The sequence below is a fragment of the Schistocerca piceifrons genome, chromosome X, assembly GCF_021461385.2.
Source record: "Schistocerca piceifrons isolate TAMUIC-IGC-003096 chromosome X, iqSchPice1.1, whole genome shotgun sequence".
Classification (NCBI taxonomy): Eukaryota; Metazoa; Arthropoda; class Insecta; order Orthoptera; family Acrididae; genus Schistocerca; species Schistocerca piceifrons.
Genome location: NC_060149.1, coordinates 37,708,463 through 37,733,860, shown reverse-complemented (window position 1 = coordinate 37,733,860; position 25,398 = coordinate 37,708,463). Strand labels below are relative to the sequence as shown.

Genomic DNA, 25,398 nt, shown 5'->3' with positions numbered 1-25,398 from the left:
GAGCGAAGTGTTCCTGTACAGTGGCCTTCACATCAGGTAGAGATGAAATTTATCTCTGGTAAACCTGGTAAACGCATCCATTTAGGTATACCCGGAGCTAAAAGTCCCATCGACTTAAGATCAGGTGATGCTGGAGGCCATGCATCTGGAAAACCTCTAGACATAACACGTTCGTGGAAGGTTACATTAAGCAGATCCTTCACTGGGCGAGCTACATGAGGTGTTGCCTCATCTTGCATGAAAATAGTGGTTCCCACACATTTACGCTCTTCCAAAGCAGGAATCAGATGCTATACTAGGAGGTCTCGATAACGTGCAGACGTCATGGTACATCAGACAGGCCCTCTGGGTGTATTCTCTTCAAAGACGAACGGACCGAGGAAAGCGGTGCTTGTGAATCCACAAAACACAGCGAGTACAGTGGCTCCTCGTGCACAACATGCAATTTAGTAGTATCGCAAATTCGGTAGTTCTACGTATTCACTGCACGCTGTAGTATAAAATGTCCCTCGTCACTGCATAGAATATTGCCCGGCCACATGTCACCAACTTCGATCCATGCCAGAAACTGAAGAGCATCTTCATAACGTTCCTGCAGATCGTGGGATTTCAGTTGCTGTAAAGTCTTGATTTTGTGCGGAACTAGCGCAATAGAGACCGCACAATTCCCGTTCAGTTGATCATGGGATGGACAATTCTCGTGACACTGCACGAACACCACCATTACCCAGGGCACGTTCCGCATGGTCAGTTACAGCAACAGAACCTTCGTCCATAACTTCCACCGGGATAGGACGTCTTCCTCTTCCAAATACCACACGATGCTCATCTATGTTTTCGATTTTCATTACCATTATGTTTAAAACATTTAATGACATCGGGCCTATCCTCAGACCTTTCAATTGGCAACACTCTCTCAATGCATCACTGCAATTATTGCCGTTCACATAAAACAGTTACACTAGCAGCGTACGATCTCTCTTCTCGACAGCGATACTCTTCGGTCACGTTATGGCGTATCAAATGACAGCATGGGTGTCACGCCGTCATACAAACTGTGTACAACGCCAGATTGGCGCCTGGTGGCCAAAATCCGAACTAATTTGCTTTACAGCGTAAATCGATTCCGCATTAACCATTGGCATATCTACCAAATTTCGCTACCATACTATAATTACGGCCAACACTGGACCTCGACCGAGCGAGGCGGCGCAGTGGTTAGCACACTGGACTCGCATTCGGGAGGACGACGGTTCAATCCCGTCTCCAGCCATCCTGATTTAGGTTTTCCGTGATTTCCCTAAATCGTTTCAGGCAAATGCCGGGATGGTTCCTTTGAAAGGGCACGGCCGATTTCCTTCCCAATCCTTCCCTAACCCGAGCTTGCGCTCCGTCTCTAATGACCTCGTTGTCGACGGGACGTTAAACACTAACAACCAACCAACCAACCAACACTGGACCTCCGTGACGAGTTGCACTTTAATGACAACTACTCTGCATACCAACGCTATCTGGGAGACCACATAGGTTTATTCGGTCGCCTGATTGGAAAGAGTTAATTTTTTCATCTTTGCTTAGGTAAATGTCTGTGTAATTTCGATAGTGCACGTCTTTCGCGTTCAAACCTGCCATGAGTGGGTGAATCGTGTAGTACTGTGTTTGTGGTGACAGTACAGAAGGGAAAAGGTGAAATTCGTTTCTGCTATATAACCTGTCCCATTCGAAAACAGCATACATATAAAGTTGCTACTCGCTCCATCCGTCCAAGGACATTGCTCAAGCGTGTGGGACTCATATTAAACAGGACATGGAACGTATGGAAAGAAGGGTAGCGCGAATTGTCATAGGTTTGTTTGACTGATGAAAGAGCGTGACGGATTTGTTGAAAAACCTGAAGTAGCAGACATCTCAAGATAGTCTGCTATCTCGTAATGAATTAGAAAAGAACGACACGTCGATGAAGAGATCACTGGAGACGGAGCACAACCTTAAACTGAGGAAGGAAATCAGCCGAGTCCTGTCTAAAGGAAACAACCTGACATTTGCAGTAAGCGATTTAGGAAAACTACGGATTTTAAGCACCGCAATCGCGAGTAATTATCGCGTGAAAGCTACTTACAAAGTTTATTGAGAAATCTATGAATGTGCTATAGCCTTATTCGCAGCGCTTCGATATGCGCCTGTAAGACAAAATGATGGACTGGACTCGCATTCGGGAGGACGACGGTTCAATCCCGCGTCCGGCCATCCTGATTTAGGTTTTCCGTGATTTCCCTAAATCGCTCCAGGCAAATGCCGGGATGGTTCCTTTCAAAAGGGCACGGCCGACTTCCTTCGCCATCCTTCCCTAATCCGATGAGACCGATGACCTCGCTGTCTGGTCTCCTTCCTCAAACCAAACAAACAACAAAATGATGCTAATTGCTACTGGCACATAAGCAACAAGAAGTAATTCTTCCGACTCCCATACGCAAATGAAATGGGAGGATATTGTAGCTTGTGCTATAATGGGAAGTAGCCTCTAGCAGGCACACCACAATGGTTTGCCGACCATAGACATACGCGCAGAAAGCAGCAGTGGGGACGTCGAGCTTAATGTCTCTATTCGACGGCACCATCAAGTTTCGTATTCCGAAATTCCAAACAGACTGCAAATGTTGTCATTTAACACATGGTATAAGGACACAGTTTTAGCATCAGAAACTATACATAATAATCCCCCTTGTACCTCTCCCCTTCCCCGCCTTTAGATAAAATTCTGGTGATGAAAATTTCGTCCACTGCCACGATTCGAACAGGTGTCCTCTGGTTGACCGCCACGCGCTAATGAGCCTTACCAACGTCGCCTACAGACCTTTATTCCATGATGTATAACATTATTTAGATGACTGTTGTAACGGTTTGACGTAGTATTTAAAAATATGGTACAAAATTTTTTCCTCTAAACAATTATTTTTGGTTGTGTTTTTGATGGGATTGGTATCCCACCTTAAGTCAGTTTATCGTAAACGTGTCGATTGCATGCGACATTCCTTCCCAAATTTGTGGTGGTGGTGGTGGTGGTTAGTGTTTAACGTCCCGTCGACAACGAGGTCATTAGAGACGAAGCGCAAGCTCGGGTTAGGGAAGGATTGGGAAGGAAATCGGCCGTGCCCTTTCAAAGGAACCATCCCGGAATTTGCCTGAAACGATTTAGGGAAATCACGGAAAACCTAAATCAGGATGGCCGGAGACGGGATTGAACCGTCGTCCTCCCGAATGCGAGTCCAGTGTGCTGCGCCACCTCGCTCGGTCGCAAATTTGTTCCCTTTCATTGTTTTCCCATATAGCCTTACTAAATAAGGAGTATTTATCCCACATTTTCATGACTATGTAGCTGATATGAGAAATTTAAATAACATCAAAATTGCTGAATCGACCCTGATGTACCTGGAGAAGCGCCATAGTGCGAGATAATGACTTCATTGTACTGTCTGTTACAGATTTAATAATTGTGGGCAAGCGCCACAGATTGTTATCTTGTTCGAAGTCCATACGGTTATCTGAGCAGATCAGTTACGTTCACAGTGTTCACGGCCTGGTGTGATATGCTCAACTGATGTTAGTGGTAGGTGCAGGTAGTTTTCTATCTGGCCGTACTATTAGCTCTCTGTATGTGTAAACGCTTTTGCTCTTGTATCTGAGATACGGTGATGGAGACATTAAGAAAAGCGCTATTAATTATTTTGCCCTCCATATCAAATGGCCACTGACTTCTTAATTGATTTTATGTCACAAATGAGCGTATTAATGACGACTTCAACTGATATGCCTGGAATGTGGTCAGTAATTATTACATCGACGCAAGGCAGCTGGTACATAAAAATGTGATATACATACACACGATTAACAGGTTTGAACTGAATAACGATGGATAATACAAGATACCAGAACTATGTGGCCAAAGCATCACCTTGTATTTCACAGTAACTAACAAAAAACCATCACTTTTGCAATAAATAGCAAATGCGTTTCCTTTTTCAACATCCAGTTTTGACGGGAAGAAAACGACATAAAGAATGGTCATTCTACAGTTTACATTTTTATTATTTCAATAGTAACAAAATTTATTATAATTTTCTGATACCTTCATTTTCCAGCTATGCGCCACACATGTTACCACTATAAAGAGGTTTCATCTTCTCCGGCTGAAATTTAATTAATGTGTGGACTTTTTGTGACGGTGTTGGAAGAAATAATAAACGGTATAAAACAATTAATGAGTGTCTGTCAGGTTACAAAATGATAAAAACAAATATTAGTCACTAGTAATTAACTGGTGTCAATTACTAAACTAGTTCCAATTAGAGAAAGCTGTCATTAAAGTCAACGAATATTGTTATTTATACAAGATTATGTAGGTTTCCGCGTGTTGTCTTTTTTGCCATTATTTAATTTAGCAATTTTCAATATCGTGATGTACCTTCCATTCATCAGTACAAATTTAGTAATACAGAAATCGTATGTATGCGTCCTATATGCCATGGTAGAAATATTGATATGAACGCATAGTTTTTCTTCGGAAGTTTGTCTGATATTTCCTACATTATTTACCGCAGATCTAAAAGATTAACGATTGAATTGTGGCGACAGAACGTCATTATTCGCTGTCGATATTCTGGGTTTGAGAATTCGCTTGTGATGGCAAAGTGGCTGAAACATGAAACGGAATGTTGTCGAAAGCGAGGGGGACGCTTGTGTGTGGGCATCAGAAGAGAAGCAGGGTGCTTCTAAATGTGACCGGCGAGGCTTCGGCCGAATGTTTTCCCCATTATTTATGGGACGTGGTGTAGGCGCTGCCGAGTCCCCCTGACAGTTCTCCAGCCGCAAGGGAAGACGGTTACGCATCCAAACTTTTGGTGTTATCACTTTGAGCGTCGAGGACGTCTTCATTCGAATTTAATTCAAGCACTGACGAATTTATAGTTAGGCTGCCTATCTTTACCGAGTATCGTGTCATAAATGCCTATCTACAGAACTGCAGCCAGAAGCTAGATATACGGCTTCATATTTACTGCTCTATCTGTTTTCAAACGATCGATGTTGACGATTTCCACAAAAATATCTCCAACCAGGATGTATTTATAAGTTGTAAATAAACTTATACTGGACACATTTATTAATATAAACAAACAGGGTGACAGGAGATGAATCCATATCAGTGCTGGATGTATGATGAAATTACTGTATGTAGTCCTGTTTTGCATAGAGTGCAGGAAGTGTTAAGAACGACTCATAACATTATCATAATTATCAGCCATGTCTTGATAGAGGCCTCCTCCAAACTCTATGACCTAGCTGCACACATCCTTGTTGATCTTACGTGTTTCTAGTGTCATCTACCAACCTTCCATTAAATAGCAGCATGGGTCTTTTCTTATTTCATCGGATCCAGCATAGAATTTCCATCTGCTATAACGTTCAAGCAGTTACATGCCAGGTCCAGCCACATTCCATTTTAATTGCAGTCACAATTAGGTTCCCCATTCCAGTTTGTCCCCTGACGCATTTGTTTGTTTTTCGGTTTTCCTAGTAATTCCCGCCATGTATCGTTCCATTGCTCGGAGATCAATTCTATTTTTAAAAGTTTTTCGGATTAAAAACGTATGTCTCGTTGCCGTAAATTAAAACTGGAAATGTACGCTGGTTGTAAACTTTCCCTTTCAGACAAATCTGAAGACTAGTTTTAAAAACTGCTTAGAGTCTTCATTTTGAGTCTTTTGTATTTCTCTCGCTCTCCATCCAATTGTCTTAAACGCCGCTAAACGCTAAACGTATCAACTAATTTATGAATATTTGTTATTAATTTGCACTATTTTCTTTCTGTTGAGTTTATTTTATTTTATTTTTAGGCCTACTTTCGAAATCGCTCGAGTAAGTTTTTCCATTTGTTATTGAAGTTTATCAATTATAACTTTCTTCAAAGCAAATCCGAAAGTTAATATATAAGGGATAGTGAAACGAAAACAAGACAAATGGGGAAAAATAAGTAAATTATTTACCATTTAAATACTAAGCACCGTAACTATTCTTACATTTATTGCACTGTAAGACAAGGCACGTGAGGGCCCACATTTTGGCAAGTTTATTTTGACTACGCGGGGAAGTTTTATTAGAAAGCCGTTACACATCCTGATTTCTCTCCATGCGATTTCCATATTTTTGGAGCCCTGAAGAAAGACATTCGTGGCCGCCACTTTACTTGGGACGAAGAGGTGCAAGCCTGGGTAAAAAGATGGTTTCATAGACAACCGCAGACATTTTGCCATGAAGGTATTGCCCGTCTAGTTCGCAGTGGGATAAATATATTAACAGTTATGGCAATTGCCGATTACTTTTGAAATAATAAACAGTTTACTTACTTTTTTCAATTTGTCTTGTTTCCATCTGACTGTTCATTACCTGTCGTTGAAAGAGAACAGTGTCATTTCTAAAGGCGAATGAGCTCCATCAGTTGCTTGCATTGTTTGTATTGGTATTTTTTGCTGTCGTTCTCGGATCCCCTCCCAACCTCAAATGATAAAATCCTACACTGAAAATATAAGAGGTTCAAATCCCCATTCTGACTTTCTGATAGAGTTTCCCTTGCTACACTCCCTTTCCTTCGCCAAGAGGTTCAAGTGTACCTTTTTTGCTGTAGTGATCAAAATTGCTCGTTATGGTTTCAGCACAGGCTAATCATCTGTTGATAAGCGCTGGGTGCGGTAAACTTTTCTCATTTCTGCCAATAAGAGCACTTTGTGACATCTGCTCACTTTTTAAATAGAATGGTTTCGACGGATAACGAAAAACTGTGATTTGATCAGATACGGATCCGTGACAATTAGTTATAACTTGCTGTCACGCCTACATTTAACGTGCCAAAGATGCCTACGATTTTAATAATAATAACAATAGAAAATATAAAATGTTTTAATATCATCCCAGTGATAATTAGTTTGCATCAGCGTTTAATAAACCGCCTTAGCATAACTTCCAAGATATACGACTTTTGAAAAGCATTCGGACGAAACTTCGAGAAGAAGATGTTTGGTGCAATTCATTTAAGATCTAAAGGGCGTTTTATAATTCAAGTTGTATACTTATAAAGGTTGTAGAGGGGTAGATCAAGTTTTACATAGTAACCAATGTCCGGAAACGTCATTCAACGACACTGCAGAGCGCCAAAATTATAGACGCCGACTCCTGTAAATGTATGTATATATAGGCTGATTCCGTGACGATGTTACAAACTTTCTAAGGGGGTGAAGAAGGATAAATGTATCAATTTGAGGTAAGGATCATTGTACTGTAAGGGGGGGATTCGAAAGTCATAGGCGAAAATCGTTCTGATACATCTGACATTCGAATATACACTCCTGGAAATGGAAAAAAGAACACATTGGCACCGGTGTGTCAGACCCACCATACTTGCTCCGGACACTGCGAGAGGGCTGTACAAGCAATGATCACATGCACGGCACAGCGGACACACCAGGAACCGCGGTGTTGGCCGTCGAATGGCGCTAGCTGCGCAGCATTTGTGCACCGCCGCCGTCAGTGTCAGCCAGTTTGCCGTGGCATACGGAGCTCCATCGCAGTCTTTAACACTGGTAGCATGCCGCGACAGCGTGGACGTGAACCGTATGTGCAGTTGACGGACTTCGAGCGAGGGTGTATAGTGGGCATGCGGGAGGCCAGGTGGACGTACCGCCGAATTGCTCAACACGTGGGGCGTGAGGTCTCCACAGTACATCGATGTTGTCGCCAGTGGTCGGCGGAAGGTGCACGTGCCCGTCGACCTGGGACCGGACCGCAGCGACGCACGGATGCAGGCCAAGGCCGTAGGATCCTACGCAGTGCTGTAGGGGACCGCACCGCCACTTCCCAGCAAATTAGGGACACTGTTGCTCCTGCGGTATCGGCGAGGACCATTCGCAACCGTCTCCATGAAGCTGGGCTACGGTCCCGCACACCGTTAGGCCGTCTTCCGCTCAAGCCCCAACATCGTGCAGCCCGCCTCCAGTGGTGTCGCGACAGGCGTGAATGGAGGGACGAATGGAGACGTGTCGTCTTCAGCGATGAGAGTCGCTTCTGCCTTGGTGCCAATGATGGTCGTATGCGTGTTTGGCGCCGTGCAGGTGAGCGCCACAATCAGGACTGCATACGACCGAGGCACACAGGGCCAACACCCGGCATCATGGTGTGGGGAGCGATCTCCTACACTGGCCGTACACCACTGGTGATCGTCGAGGGGACACTGAATAGTGCACGGTACATCCAAACCGTCATCGAACCCATCGTTCTACCATTACTAGACCGGCAAGGGAACTTGCTGTTCCAACAGGACAATGCACGTCCGCATGTATCCCGTGCCACCCAACGTGCTCTAGAAGGTGTAAGTCAACTACCCTGGCCAGCAAGATCTCCGGATCTGTCCCCCATTGAGCATGTTTGGGACTGGATGAAGCGTCGTCTCACGCGGTCTGCACGTCCAGCACGAACGCTGGTCCAACTGAGGCGCCAGGTGGAAATGGCATGGCAAGCCGTTCCACAGGACTACATCCAGCATCTCTACGATCGTCTCCATGGGAGAATAGCAGCCTGCATTGCTGCGAAAGGTGGATATACACTGTGCTAGTGCCGACATTGTGCATGCTCTGTTGCCTGTGTCTATGTGCCTGTGGTTCTGTCAGTGTGATCATGTGATGTATCTGACCCCAGGAATGTGTCAATAAAGTTTCCCCTTCCTGGGACAATGAATTCACGGTGTTCTTATTTCAATTTCCAGGAGTGTATGTACTAGTCCTGTTGTTGCTAAGACTGTAGAGTAAACAACTATCAAAAGTGGTAGTATGGACTAAAACATGGAACATATGTCCAGTGAACATGGGCTCTAAAATACATACCTGAGGAACTATGAGCACTTATTCATCTTCGCTACTGTGAAACAAGGTGTGCGTTGTAGTTCCCATGTTTATTAGACTTTTTTTTCATGTTTTGGTCCATACTACCATCTCTGAAAGTTGCCTACCCTACAGTGTTAGTAACAACAGTACCAGTACATGTAATCCATTGTCAGATATCTCAGAACGGTTTTCGTTTATAACATTCGACTCGTTCCTTTTCCGGTACAGGAGTCCTTACCTCAAGTTGGTACAATTACCCTTTTCCATCATCCTAGAAAGTTTGTAACATCACGGAATCAACCTGTATACAGGGTGTTACAAAAAGGTACGGCCAAACTTTCAGGAAACATTCCTCACACACAAATAAAGAGAAGATGTTATGTGGACATATGTCCGGAAACGCTTAATTTCCATGTTAGAGCTCATTTTAGTTTCTTCCACCTACGCTCAATGGAGCACGTTATCATGATTTCATACGGGATGATGATGATGATGATGTTTGGTTTGTAGGGCGCTCAACGGCGCGGTTATCAGCGCCCGTACAATTTCCCAACCTGTGCTCAGCCCAATTTCGCCACTTTCCTGGATGATGATGAAATGATGAGGACAACACAAACACCCAGTCATCTCGAGGCAGGTGAAAATTTCTGACTCCGCCGGGAATCGAACCCGGGACCCCGTGCGATTTCATACGGGATACTCTACCTGTGCTGCTAGAACATGTGCCTTTACAAGTACGACACAACATGTGGTTCATGCACGATGGAGCTACTGCACATTTCAGTCCAAGTGTTCGTACGCTTCTCAACAACAGATTCGGTGACCGATGGATTGGTAGAGGCGGACCAATTCCATGGCCTCCACGCTCTCCTGACCTCAACCCTCTTGACTTTCATTTATGGGGGCATTTGAAAGCTCTTGTCTACGCAACCCGGGTACCAAATGTAGAGACTCTTCGTGCTCGTATTGTTGACGGCTGTGATACAATACGCCATTCTCCAGGGCTGCATCAGCGCATCAGGGATTCCATGCGACGGAGGGTGGATGCATGTATCCTCGCTAACGGAGGACATTTTGAACATTTCCTGTAACAAAGTGTTTGAAGTCACGCTGGTACGTTCTGTTGCTGTGTGTTTCCATTCCATGATTAATGTGATTTGAAGAGAAGTAATAAAATGAGCTCTAACGTGGAAAGTAAGCGTTTCCGGACACATGTCCACATAACATATTTTCTTTCTTTGTGTGTGAGGAATGTTTCCTGCAAGTTTGGCCGTTCCTTTTTGTAACACCCTGTATACATAAATTTACAGGCACCTGTCTCTGTAACTTTGACTTTCTGTAGTGCCATTGGATGATGTTTCCGGACGTGGGTTGATATATTAAGTCCTCTCTCCAACCTCTAGAAGTGTGTAAAATGAATTGTGAAACACCTTCTAAAGGAGGAGAGGAGGAGATTAGTGTTTAACGTCCCGTCGACAACGAGATCATGAGAGACGGAGCGCAAGCTCGGGTGGGGGAAGGATGGGTAAGGAAATCGGCCGTGCCCTTTCAAAGGAATCATCCCGGCATTTGCCTGAAGCGATTTAGGGAAATCACGGAAAACCTAAATCAGGATGGCCGGAGACGGGATTGAACCGTCGTCCTCCAGAATTCTACAACAGCAACAAATTCGAACAACTTTGACAAAGGCAAAGTTCAAACAATATCAAATGGTAGTGATCACCAAATCAGTGTTTGACTTAGCATACTGACTGTGCTAACGTATAAATTAGGGGAACGCTGTTTCTTTGTCATTTCCACCTATATTCAGGAAAGCAGTTTTTCGATTAATTTTTTCTGGTGGAGGATCTTTCCTTTTATGTCTTATTCAGCTATCTACGGCCTGCCGTTTCTGCCTGTGCACTCACGAAACTTGCTGGATTTGGTGTTGACTGGAGATAGATTCAGCCCGAGAATGGACGCCTTCTCTTGGCTGGAATGTTCCCTGCAGCCGACCAGACCACAGTTCCAGCCACATTGGCTGGCCCTCTTGTAAGGAACTGAAAAGCATCATGTGTTACGGATAACTTGTATTTCATAGAATGCCTTATCATTTCCGAGACAGTTTTCATGCTACTTCGTTCTCCGAAAGTTAGCTGAGAAATTTGGAAATTTATATCTGTAACAATATAAACGCTACTATTTAAATTTGTTTGGCATTCGTGACCTCCATGACAAACGCCCCTGCACCTAACTGGATCCGCGCGTGAAAATAACGATCACATATTTCACAAACTTAGATTTTTCTCATTTTAATGGTAAACTGCGGTGAGGTATTTATCAGCAAGTTCTGAAACAAAGTAACATCTCCTCGTACAGAGTATAACTGAAGGGAAGGAGATCTGGTTACCCATTGCTGACACCCTCCAGTCTCTGCCTGAAACCATGTTGATACCTGAGTGCTATCGCTATATACGACAATTCTTGACATTCGCCCCTAGGCAAACTGATTACAGAATTTGTGTGCCCAACTACACGACCGAAGATGAGGTCGAAAAAGACGAATGATACGGTGTTGTGCGTGTAAGCGACACCTGTGCAAACTTTAATCTGCCTGATGCCGCTGTCCTGCCTCCGTCGGCGAGCTGTGCCAGTATGAAACCACTGCTGAGCTTGGAAGCTCACTACACCGCATAAAACGATCAAACTGTGGCTTTCACGTTGCGAGCAACAGCTCACCGGAGGAATATCAAACTGGACTAGGATTTCCATCGATTCGTTCTTGCAATTTTCGATAATTATTGGCTTTGAGACGACGCTGCCAGTGGACTGATAAGCCGAGGTTTCATCAGTATAACAAGTTTTATGCTCAGAAAAAACTGAACACGTTGGACATGTTACCCATTCTGTTTAACTGATCTTCCGACTCTGACAGATTTACAATGTCATCAACAAACCTCAAAGTTTTCATTTCTTCCTCTACAGCTTTAATTCCCTTTCCAATTTTATTCTCGGTTTCCATTACTGCTTGTTATAGGAACAGGTTGAGTAACATCGGGATAAGCTACAGATCTGTCTCATTCTGTTCTAAATTATTGCCTTCCTTTAACGTCCTTCGACTCTTATAACTGCAATCTAGTTTCTGTACAAGTCGTAAAGAACATTTCTCGTCTTCTATTGTATCCGCGAAAACTTTCGAATTTGAAAGGGTACATTCCAGTGAACACTGTTGGAAGCTTTTGCTAAATCCTCAAGCACTATAACTTTGGGTTTTCCGACCTTCAGTCGGGCTGCTAACGTAAGTCTTTAAGCCAGTATTGATTTGCGTGTTCCTAAAGTTCTCCCGAACCCAAACTGATCTCCTGCCAATTCGGCTTCCATCAGTCTGCAGCTCGTGGTCTTATGGTTAGTGTTGCTGGCTCTCGATTAGTGGGCTCCGGGTTCGATTCCAGGCTGTGTTTAGGAATTTTCTTCGCTTGGGACTGAGTCTGTGTGTTGTCTTTATTATCATTTCATTATCATCGATGCGCAAGTGGCTGAAGTGGCGTCAAATAAAAAGACTTACACCAGGAAGTCTAACATCCCAGATGAGACTCCCAGCCACTAATGCCATAGGCACATTTCAGCAGCACCATTCTTCTGTAGACAACTCGTGTAAGTTTTTAGCAACTATGAGGACTTACTAAAATTGCAATTCGGTAATATTTCTTTCCGATTGGTCTGCAGCTTGCATGAGGTCGAAGAACGACGTATTTTATTTTAAGTTTTTTTGCAGCCAAAAACGACGTCAAAAATAAATTTACAAGGTCACGCAAATAAATAACCTGATCATATCATAACAAAAAGATAATCGACCTTTACGCTCCAAGATGCCTTATGGACCACGTCATATCAACTAATTCTTAAGCGTAAAGTGCCGTATGCAGGCACAGACTAACATAGACGTAAGGAACAGTATTATATCTATTATACCATCTTCACAGGTACACCTCAATACTACAAAATGTCGAAAATAGCTCGCCGTGTAACTTGTATCACTACGAGTAGATAAATAAATACTACAGCAAAAAACTTGTACTTAAAATATGTCGTTCTTCGGTAATATTCACACCTGTCAACACCTGCTCCTTTAGTATTGGGATTATTACATTCTTCTTCGAAGTATGACTATATTTCGCCTGGGAGAACCGGAGCATACCATTCATTTTAAAGTTTTCTATGTTTTCGCCAGATAGTTTATGGTGAATGCCAGAACGGTCGCTTTCGAAACGCTTCAGCATATTTCCTACCTCATCCTTGTCTGTTCCGAGGTTGTGCTTCGCCTCTAATGACCTTATCGACGACGAAACATCGAACACAAGTATACCTTTTCTACGATGGACTGGAAGAAAAAGGCCGCGTGGCACATTGACAGATATGTGAGGTCCCGAAGCGCTGGCGCGTGCTATTAGGTACTGAGTGACTGTTCAGATTTACACAAGCAAGAACGGAAATAGAAGAGCGAGACAAACAGGGGCAGGGCAGAGCCGCCCGCCCAGCTTTCTACACACATCAAATTTAATGAGCTTCTCGAACCGCGGCGCAGCGTTTCCCCCGTAGAGATCCAGTTAGGTAGCGCCGCTGAGGCGTTTTATGTAACGCACACGCCAGATCGCTTTCGTTCGCCGCATTTGGACACTCAGTTGCGGCGACTGGCGTGTGGAAGTCTCGTGATCGAACTCCTGTTACGCTAATACGATTTTTTCAGTTGATACGTACTGATATGGCATGGAGTTAACGCAGTCCTCTTCTTACGTACTCGGAGGCCTGACTCAGCCGATTTTAAAAGAAATGTTCATGTTTTTCATATGGAATTGCGGCTGAACATAAGAATGGCACCGTATCAGGTAATCGACATTCCAACTCTTCTTTCAACGATGCGTCTTGCTTTCTTTTCAAAATGCGCCTCTCATTGTGCTGTTAAATATTCACTGTGTCTAAAGTTACCAATAATACGTGTTTCAGCCTTTACCTCGATATTGAGAAAGACGACGAAATGATTAAGGCACTCGGCTAGCATTCAGGAGGAGCAAGGTTCAAATCTGGGTCCTGGCATGCAGACTCAGGTTATTCGTGGTTTCCTTAAATCGAATAGGATTAACGGATGATTCCTTTCAAAAAGAGGTGGCCGATTCTCCTTCCCAACCCAGTTCTATGACCCTGCTGCCGACGAGGTCTTAAACTCTACTTTTTTTTTCCTTTCCTACTGCCGTTTCGACTATTAGTTCAGCAACAAATATGCGAATCTCTGACACCAGTAGGGCTTCCATTTGCTGAAACAAACATTATCAGTGTAATCCTGGTCGCAGAAATAAGGCTGGCAGCTGCACGCTGAAGACCTTTTTCTTCAAATTATAAAATTTTTACTACTCCATTCTGAGTCTATTATTTAATGGTTCGCTCAGAATTTTATTTCATCATATCTAACACCAGTGATAACCGTTTCATCATCAAGGCGTGTTCCCACCCAAAAGAAAAGGAGCAACTCTTAACCTCTACCCAGTCCTTCTAATTAGTTGATCGTACGCCAACTAGGGGCAATTAATCGACAGAATATCGTCCGGCAGCTTCATCTCCAGCATCATATAATATGAGGAAGCTGCCGCTTAGCCTTTATGTGACCCTTGCACTCTTTTACCTTTCTCTTACCAAATCGGAATGAGCGTGTAGCTAGCTCCATGTGAATATAAATATAAATGATACCTCTAAAATATTAGGTAGAGACTGCGCTAAAACCATGAATGTTCGTGAACTCAGTAAGACGCTATATATTTGCATCTAATTTGTGGCTCAGGGGAAATCACTTCTCGAGTTCCTGGGTTTGTAGGCATTTTTCACACCGTAGACCACAATGAACTGCTAAATAGGTTAAAACATTGTGGAATTAAAGGTAAGGCAATCAATTGGTTTCCGTCTCATCTAAGCAGTTGGAAGCGGTCCACACTTCGTTTTATATATGTGCTTAAGTATTATTGTTACAGATACTGGCCAGGAAATCGCGTTATGGAGGGAAGCAACACTTCATTCACAGTTAACTGAGTGACCCTTGCAACAAAAGAGAGTGCGTCCAATTTATTACACAAAATGTTATTCACACTGACTTTTAGCTTTCTTAAAATGGCGGCACCATTAGTGAAGCACAAGACATAAAACACCTGGGAATGCGGATAGGCAGAATGTCGTCGTGGGCAGTACTTATTTACTGCATCCAACAGAAGCTGAATGCAGCAACATTTGCGATTACAATATTGCGCACAGCCAGTTCCGGTGATAGGCTGAAATATGTTTACTTAGCATGCTTTCATTCCTTGACGTTATTTGGGATAATATTTTTGGGATACTCAGCACATGCAGAAAGAACAATTTCTTTTTCCTACGAATACCTACTCTACAGAGGCTACCTCCCATTGTATTACATGTTAGGGTTTCTTCCCATTCCATTCCCGTATAGAGCGCTGGAGGCATGAATGCTTGAATGCCTGTGTGCATGCTGTAATTAGTGTAATCTTGTCTTCGGCGTTCAAACGGGAGCGATATGCTCGGGGCTGTAGTGTATTTCTAGTTTTCTCACGTAATATTATTGCTTGAAACTTTCTTAGGCTTTCGAGGGCTAATTGACATATATCTTCAAACATCTGTCATTTCAAGTTTCTTAGCGTATCCGCGACGCTCTGCCGTGGGTCAAACAAATCTGTGACCGTTCTTGCTGTCCTTATATGTATACGTACAATTTCGCCTACTAATCCTACTGGGTGTTGTTGACACACACTTCAACAATATTCTAAGACGGGCAGCGCATCTGTACAAGATGACATGCTGCGTCCTCCCTTCCAAGAAATCTTCATTCCTGTCACAAAGCCGGCCGTAGTGGCCGAGCGTTTCTAGGCGCTACAGTCTGGAACCGCGTGACCGCTACGGTCGCAGGTTCAAATCCTGCCTCGGGCATGGATGCGTGTGATGTCCTTAGGTTAGTTAGATTTAAGTAGTTCTAAGTTCTAGGGGACTGATGACCTCAGAAGTTAAGTCGTATAGTGCTCAGAGCCATTTTGAACCTGTCACAAATTTCCTATAATACTGAATGTGATCGCACTTTCGTTAATATGAGTCGGTGTAATACTGCGTAAAATGATTTTGCAAATAAAAAATTACTTCGTCTACTTCACTGTCTTGATCCGTGCCTTTCAGAATATCATGTGAGAAAGAGCGAGTTTGGTGTCGCGTGACCGATGTTTACGGAATCCATGGTGGGTGGCACGGAGAAGTCATTATGTTCCAGATACTTCATTACGATCGAGCTCAGAATATGTGCTAAGACTCTAAAAAGATGAATGTCAGTTATATTGGTCGGAAGGTTTGTGGATCACTTTTTCTGCTCTTCTTGTGGACAGGTGTGACCTAAAGCTTTCTTCCAGCTACTGGGAAATTTTTTATTCGAGAGATCTACGGAGTATTATGATTAAGAAAGGAGGTAATTCAGACGAAAAGCAAAAGTCTAAATCGTTTTCATCTACAGCCTATCCCCTTTTGGATACCAACCAGCCCGTCGTGGACTTAGATCGAGGAGGAATTTCCTGAATAAAACAGAATATGTCATTAATAAACCGTAAAAACAGAGTAGAAATATGAAAAGAAAGAAAGTCCACCTCCGGGATTGGTATATACCAAAGAAAGAAGTTTACCGAGGGCATACAGAGGTGTGGAACATATGAAGATCTTTGAGCAGACTGCGTTCCAGAGTTGCAAGAACCTGAAGCAACGTGAATAAATGGGGATTATCAGACGAACCGATCTGTGGTGTTTTCGACAAGAGCACACTACAAACCACCTCAGGGATTACGCCCAAGCACATGCACTATATGCAATATTTTGATGCTTCTGATACGATTAAATAAATATAGCTGAGATGTTAATACAGATTCTGACAGAGATTCCATCAAGCTCAGGGGGTCTTATTCAATTTTAATGATTTTATTCAAAGCCATTGACACTGATATCTGTATTGCTAATTTTACGTGGTGCGAAACTTAAACTGAGACAGTATGCCTTGACTTTTCTTTGTAACGGAACATTTGAAAACGAAGTTGAGTAATTCTGTTTATGGTTTGCTACTTTTAATTTTGGCTCTCCAGACTCTAACTTTGCTGCCAGTGACAGTTTTTATTTATGAGTCGTATTTCTTCGGATTGCTTGAGAGCTCTTTCGGTACGGGTCTGCTACGGTTGTCGCTGACGGTTTCACCCAGTGCTCTTTTGAGAGCCAAACGCGTTTCATTTAGCATCTCCCTATCTATAAACCTATGATTTGTTTTATACCTATTGCGTACTGACTGCTTCTTTCAAATTTTCTTTACGTGACTGTATACTATGGAGAGTCCTTTCTCTATCATGAACTGTTCCACTATGTACATGTCTATCAAAAGCTTGGTAATCTATTCTTCTAAAAACATTAAGCTCCTACTTACTTACGAAAGGTAGGCTATCCTGAACCAGTTCCTATCAAAGTATCGGAGAAACGAATAGACCTGCATGGCACCTGACATAACTTGATTTTTACGCTGCTTTCCACACCAGTGCATATCACAGATTACGTGAAAAACATGTGATTGTCATTTCAAGCTACGAAGTTTACTGACTCTTATTCTATCTCATATCGTGAATTACTTTGACAATAGGCATAGCAAACTACCACAGAATGGATGTGTGCCTATATCTACATTATAACGGAAAATCCGACGTCCGCAAGCTAGAGGCCACTACTGCTACACCGTGGCGAACTGCCTACAGCACGAGGCAATACTAAATATGTAGAATGATTGTCAACAGCTCCAGATCAACAACACGTTAACAAAATTCTCTGACTGACACGATGGAGAGAAACAAGGCCCAGTGACTATCTCAGAGTATTTGCTGAAAAGACGCCAGTTGTAAGACAGAAGGAACACGTAGTCCTTAACGACCTGGCTTTGAGCACACTATCTTTCTTTTTTCGAGGAAAGGAAATAAACTGGTAGAAAGTATCACAACTGACGCGAACGGAATCGTGATAATGTTTATCACATTCTGCCATTACTAAAGTAGTTAGTATTACTAGCAAATCGACCACGAAAGCTTTTGGCAGCTGTAAGGAGCTTCAGTAAGCCTCGGAATTCAACGAGGATTATCTCTGGTATCATCAGTCTTGTTATAGAATGTTAGCTATGTCCTTATACAACGCAGACAGAGTTGGCCGTATTCTTCCATACGATTTTAGTCTGGTCCGTTATTCTCACGACAGATAAAGCTCCAGAACGAGAAAGTGAGAGACATACAGAACTCTCTGTGGCGATATGAAACTTTTATTTCCATTTCTATCCTCTTCTATGCAGAAAAAAGCTGTGAGATATACCACATTGATGACAGCTCCTGCTGCCTTACAGATGGCAGTGAGGTCATTCGTTTCTTATTGGATTACCATTATCATATCGTTGAAGGATTTACTCAGTGATTTCGGCTAAAGGATTTAAATTCAACTAAATGCCTAGGAATTACAATTACAAACAACTTAAATTGGAAAGAACACATAGAAAATGTTGTGGGGCAGGCAAACCAAAGACTGCGTTTTATTGCTAGAAAACGTAGAAGGCGCGAGAGACTGCTTACACTACGCTTGTCCGTCCTCTCTTGTAGTGCTGTGCAATGTGGGATGCTCGCCAGATAGGATTAACGGAGTACATCAAGGAGAGCAGCGCGTTTTTGTATCATGGAGAAATAGGGCAGAGAGATTCACGGACATGCTACAGGATTTGGGATGGGAATCATTAAAACAAAGGCGTTATTCGTTACGGCGGGATGTTCTTACGAAATTTCAATCGTCAGCTTTCTCCTCCGAATGCGAAAATACTTTGTTGACGCCGACTTACATAGGGAGAAACTATTATCATAATAAAATATGGGAAATCAGAACTCACACGGGAAGATATAGGTGTTTTTTTTTTTGTGCGCTGTTCGAAGGTGGAATAATACAGAATTAATGTGAAGGTGGTTCGATGAACCCTCTGCCAGGCACTTAATAGTGATTTGCAGAGTAGCCGTGTAGACGTAGATGTAGATGTAATGTATAGATGTTGATGGTCACAGAGATAGATGTGGAACGTGAAGTCAGTTCTCAGTTCTCTGTTAGTGACACAATGTTACAGAAAACACGCAACTAGGCATAATAATACAATACGTGGTTACAAAAAGCCAGACTGAAAGTAACACTGAAATGAAGTAATTATTGTATGAAGAAAATATTATTTAAAAACTTCATTTTATAGTAAGTCGTTAACAATGAGTGACGGGAGAGGAAGGTGTCTGCAATGGTCTAAGAGTAGTAGTAGCCATTACCAGAATTCATCTAGAATTATTTCGGAAAATCTCCGAAAACTCAAAAAGGGGATCAGGCAAACAATCCTTGTATCTTCTTTGTAGAACAACTCTCATTCTTTCCAGCGTATTTTAGTAACTCAATGAGACCATTATGTAACATTTATAGATTTGTGCCACGTTAGCACAACTGAGTGAACCTAAAGTGTTCCTGCAGCAAACATACGGGATACCTCAAGAGGAAAGCCTTCTGCTTGGATCTGGAAACCTCGGTTTACCTCAGCTAATGTATAAGAAATCGGAACCTGTATCTTGCAAACTCCTCCTTACTTTTTTGTACGATAGTTAAGGATGTGTTTGCAGCATAGAGATCATTTCTCTATCTTGTGCTCATTGAATGGATGCGACTATTCTTTGTGAACAAGTTTGTGCTGACAACAATAAATCTCACTCGCGACTACACTGGTGTCCAAAATTAAAGCAACAAACCGCTGTTTCTCTGTCCTGTGTCTAATTCACGATATAATCAAACAGACTGTCACCTAGATGTCCGTACGATCGTAGTTTGCATGGAAGATGGCATTCCGGTCAACGGAAAACCGTGCCATCGATGACGTCAGGACATCTATGAAACGAGGTAGTGTTTGCCGCGTAGTCCCACGGCCACAATCTCTGTGTACAGTGTCACAGACGATGCAGTATGGCACAGAGAAGATGCCTACCAGACTCTCTGCGGTGGAGGGCCATAGAAAGAAAGGAAGTAGGATAGTCACAAACTGATGTGGCCCGATCGCTTAATGTGAATCGTTCTGTTGTTTCTCGGATGCAGCGACAGTTTATAAAGACCGAATCTGTAACCTGAAGACCAGGGCAGGGCCGACCACGTTTGACTTCAGAAGAGAGGACCGTTATTTGGCGGTAGGGGCAAGACAGTACCGCCTTAGTACTCCACGGCAATTGACATGTGAACTCGCAGCGTCCACTGTACAAGTTATACCGAGGTAAGCGGTGTGCAGAAGGCTTTGGCAAAGTGGATTTTACTGTCAGAGACCTGCTGTTTGTCTGTCTCTGATGCGTCTTCACAGAAGGGAACGTCTAGAGTGGAATCGTCAACATGCCACCTAGACGGTCTAACAGTGGGACAATGTTGTTTTCACAGATGATCCCCGATTTAGTTTGCAGAGTGATGCTCGACGGATTCGTATCTGGAGGGAATGTGGAACACGATTTCGGGACTCAAACGTTGTGGAAAGAGACCGACATCGAGGAGCATCCCTAATGGTGTAGGCAGGTATTATGCTTACCACTCGAACCCCCACTTCATGAAACTGCACGGGTGAATAAGCAAGGTTTAACTGCTGTCAGGTATCGTGACGAGATCTTCGGACCTCATTTGCGGCTGTTGCGAGGTGCTGTGGGGACAGGCTTCGTACTGATGAACGATAATGCTCAGACTCATAGAGCACGGGTGGTTGATGTTTTCTTGGAAACGGAAGACATTGCACGGATGGCGTGGCCTGCTCGCTCTCCCGATTTGAATCCCATAGAGCATGTCTGGGATGCACTAGAGGGACGGCTTGTGTCACATCAGCATCCACCAACCACTCTCCAAGACTGTGAGCAACTTTGCAGGTTCAAGCGGCTCTGAGCACTATGGGTCTTTTAACAGCTGAGGTCATCAGTTCCCTAGAACTTAGAACTACTTAAACCTAACTAACCTAAGGACATCACACACATCCATGCCCGAGGCAGGATTCGAACCTGCGACTTAGCGGTCGCGCGGTTCCAGACTGAAGCGCCTAGAACCGCTCGGCCACACCGGCCGGCAACTTTGCAGGAAGAATGGGCGTTATTACCTCAATATGAGACTGATGACATCATTCACAGCATGATCCGTCGTTGTCGGACCAGTATTGTTGCCAGAGGTGGTCACACCCCATACTGAGCACATTAACCAGTTGTATGTGTAAATCCGTTAAGTTTAAAAAAAACAAAGAACATTTTTTTTCTACCGTTATGCATGTTGCAGTTGTTTACGTACTGAATTCTTGACATTGTTTCCACTTTGCTACTACCTGTTTGTACTGTTTTGTGGCAAAATAAAAGCAACCTTGCAAAATTTCCGTCTGTTGCTTTAATTTTGGGCACCAGTGTACATGCATGCATGTAGATGTAGAACATCCATCTGGTGGAAGTGATTTGTGGGAACCTAACATTGCCTTCCTTGAGAGGTAAAAAGGCAGAGTAATTCCGAAGATATTAATTTCTCTCATTTAGATGTGACTATAAGGAGAAGGGAAGGGCTATTAAAGTTTAACGTATTGTCGACGACGAGACAATAGATATAGAGCACGAGCTCGAATTGGGGAAGGAATTCCGCCATGCCCTTTCGTAGGTAGCATCTCGACATTCGCCTTTCATGATTTAGGGGGATCACAGAGGGCCTTAATCTGGATGGCCGGACGGAGATTTGAACCACTATCCTCCCGTGCACGAGTTCAGATCCTTACCACTGCACCATCTCACTCGGTATGAGGAGAAGCAAAGAGTCAACTCGTCTGGCATTAAAGAGAGCTGATGCACAGTGATTCTCTTTATCGATTGTTTTGTTGATCCATTTTTGATCGGAATTCATTTTTTCACCGATTACAAACGTATGATTTATAACGTAAATTTTATTACTCGTGTCCGCAAATAGCACATGTAGATTAGTTTATCGGGACAGTCTCAGCATTTTTAGGGAAATGTCACCTGGTCGGCGTGCGTTTACAGTGTGCTGGAAATGGTTCACTCTGAACGAATCTCAGGAACGCAAACTGTTCAACTAAACGCTTAGCTGATCAGACCTCCTGAGGCTGTTGCCTTCGAGTCCCGCAGGACAGAAATGATTCAGCTACCCACTGGAGAATCATACAGCAGTTAATTTCCGAGGGAATAATTGGAAGATTCGCGTAGAGCTACAAGTGTCCAAGTGTTGCAGTTCGGAAGAAAGAGTTGTTGCTTGCGGGGGCAGTGGCGGGAACGCCCTGGCCGTCGGCACAACACAAGGCTGGCTGTGGAGCCATTTCCAGGAGAAAGGACCCCTGAATTGACCTGCGCCGCTACCTGGCCTGCTGGTTAACCTCGGCGCGGGAGCACGATAATACCGGTAGTCACCTGCGAGTGCTGTGCGGAAGGTCACGGGCTCCTCGCCTCACAGGTGCCACAATATTTCGGTCCACAAAATCCAGTGAAAGATGCTAATGGTAGCCGAAGCTCTGAAACCGAAAGCGTCTCAACTGTCATCAGTTGCGTTTACCACACTGTCGTTCGATGTTCTGTTGCTAAGACAAGAAGCTCAGAATAACCAGAACTGCTACTAAACTTGTTCAGAAAACTGTCAAAATCACTTATCTCCCCTTATCCAGACGTGCTTGTGAGCGGAGGAAGCAATACGGTGTAGCGGTTACATGCGCTGCTTGCGTTCCACAGACTCCAACTTCGACTGGCGTGGTATGTGCGTTTCGTATCCAATAAATTTCTTTGACAGCTCTCCAAAGGAACACAGTAGATGTTTGTGAACAAAAGTCGCGGCTGCCTCAGTCTCGCGGAAAATGAGCTACTGCTCTGACACGTGTCGTCTATCTTCCTGGTTTATGCGAAATGGCGTCAGGCATATGGCACAATGTTGGCGCCGGCCGGGGTGGCCGAGCGGTTCTAGGCGCTACAGTCTGGAACCGCGCGACCGCTACGGTCGCAGGTTCGAATCCTGCCTCGGGCATGGATGTGTGTGATGACCTTAGGTTAGTTAGGTTTAATTAGTTCTAAGCTCTAGGGGACTGGTGACCTAGGAAGTTAAGTCCCATAGTGCTCAGAGCCATTTGAACCATTTTGAACAATGTTGGCGACGCTATCACTTCCTCCTCCAAACCCACGTAAGTCCTAGCGGAGCTGTAGCCAATGCGGTGGAGCAGATATCATGGCTTTTACTTGTGACCTGAGAAGGAGCCAAATGTCTGCCTACAGTTCTGTTTAACAGGACATCCAGGAAAAGTGCTCGTATTCGAGGTGTTACGGAAGCTATCATAATTGTTTTAACAAAAAAAAAATGTTCAAATGGCACTGAGCACTATGGGACTTAACATGTGAGGTCATCAGTCCCCTAGAACTTAGAACTACTTAAACCTAAGTAACCTAAAGACATTACACACATCCATGCCCGAAGCAGGATTCGAACCTGCGCTGTTCCAGACTGAAGCGCCTAGAACCGTTCGGCCACACTGGCCGGCAATTGTTTTAACACAACCAAGGCATGAATAAGCGTGTATGACTTAACACGTAATTTTAAACGGTTCTTAATTTCTATGTTTTGGGTACAGTTTGCTATTTATAATCACCTAACTCCACCTAACAAGTGTAATGAAGATGAAAGTTATAGACTGGTGACAATGATTCCCTCTGTTGGCAGTATTAGAGGCCGCGCACGAAAACATGTGGAAGACACATGAGGCATGGCATGTCCGTTCAAGCAAGGAAGCTGTCGGAATAAACAGGCGAGAAAAGGGTGTTTGCGTGTAATTCTTTACAGTGTATAAGTCCAAAATCTGAGTTCGTTTTCTTAGGCTCATGGAAATATAGTAAACTATTTCTAGAAGCCTCTACACAGAAAAGTATTCCAAAAAATTCACGCGTTCTGTGAAAAGTGTCGAGGAAAACATTATCGAATACAGCAGGAATGAACAGATACTTCGCTCGATAAGCGTTCTATTTTGTTTTTTTGAACACGCCTCAAAATAAGGTACCTATAATTTTAACAGTCCGCTAATGATTTGCCTCTATTTTCATTGTAGTGATGGAATTCTCTTTTCGGGTAGAAAAGAAAATCTAGATAAACTCGTAAATTCACAACTAACAGAAACAGCGGCAGTTCCACTTTATATTCATCATTATTGAAGACAAAAGTAATCCCTTACATCAAGAAATTTTCGAAACTCAGAAGAAATATATTCTTATTATTTTTTTCGAATGTGTTAGTAGGTACAATGCTGTGGCGGAAACAGAACATTAACACTGTCTTCATGTGTCGTTTGATCCCATGAAAGGCGTTCGGTATCGGTTATCTACCGTCAGAAGTGGTCACAGTGATTCGTCGACAAATTCGTGTGACTGGAATAGACAGCTGTGTGTGTCTCTGCAGACTTAGATGCGGTCCTTTCCCAGACGAATGGTAGAGTCTACAAAATGAGATTTTTCCTCCAACTTCACAGACTGAATTGAACATACACTAACATATAATCATAATTGCTTATGTAGTCAGTTCTACTTTATCATACAGCCGGATTTTCAGTTTCGTGTTCACGGGGAAAATGAGCGGAAAGAGAATAGACGCCAGAAGTAACAAAATAGAATGGTTGTCCCGGCTGTCTCTACACTCCCAGAATAATAGTCGGCAGTTGTCTGTGAGTCAGAGATTAGGAGCCGAATGTCAGACGGGCCATTAGCATACGTATGTGTGTAGCGCTGGGGGGCGGCGCACCGCAGCCCCCACGGCCCACGTGCTGCCGCCGCCTGCCGCCCGCCGCCGGCTTTCCCGCCGAAACACAGGCGAGCACGTGGCAGTGGCAGGCTTTCACGTACCTGTGTGCAGCGACCGCTGCGTCCGCGTCGTTACTCGCCATGGCGTGGGGCGTGGGGGCGCAGCTCGTCAGGTGGGGATCGTCCGCCGACAAACGCACATTGACACTCGGGCTACGCACTGTCGCCGCGTGTGTAGCGCGCTCGATATGAATATGCAACTGCGCGCCGCACCCGCAGACGGCCACTTTTAAAGGACGTGCGCCGAGCGCCAGGTGGAGGGGCGCGCCGCCGGCCAATCGCGGCCCGCCTGTGCGCCGCTCGGGCGCGCAATATTTGCTCGAGCCGTCCCTGCCGCACTATCGCCTCCACTATCGGCTCTGTCTTCACTGTGTCACACTGACACTACGCACCTCAGATGCTAACTAACGCCGCTAAACAACTCCGTAAGCGTCTTAGAGGTGCGAGGAGCATAGTATTGTAAAACGCGTTCACTATTGCACAGTGACGAAATACAGTTTTACGAAAATGAACAGTGGCAGCAGTAACCTGCAGTA

The 25,398-nt window shown here is 43.9% G+C and overlaps 1 protein-coding gene across 2 annotated transcripts in view; it reads right to left on the bottom strand.

Moving 5' to 3' along the window:
* Positions 1-25,051, bottom strand: part of LOC124722946 (monocarboxylate transporter 3-like) — a 374,747-nt gene extending 349,696 nt beyond the window's left edge. For both annotated transcript variants that reach the window (XM_047248109.1, XM_047248110.1), the window contains exon 1: positions 24,905-25,051. In XM_047248109.1, coding sequence (XP_047104065.1) covers positions 24,905-24,945 — 41 coding nt within the window. In that variant the 5' untranslated portion in view covers positions 24,946-25,051. The remainder of the gene's footprint in view (positions 1-24,904) is intronic.
* Positions 25,052-25,398: the final 347 nt, after the last annotated feature.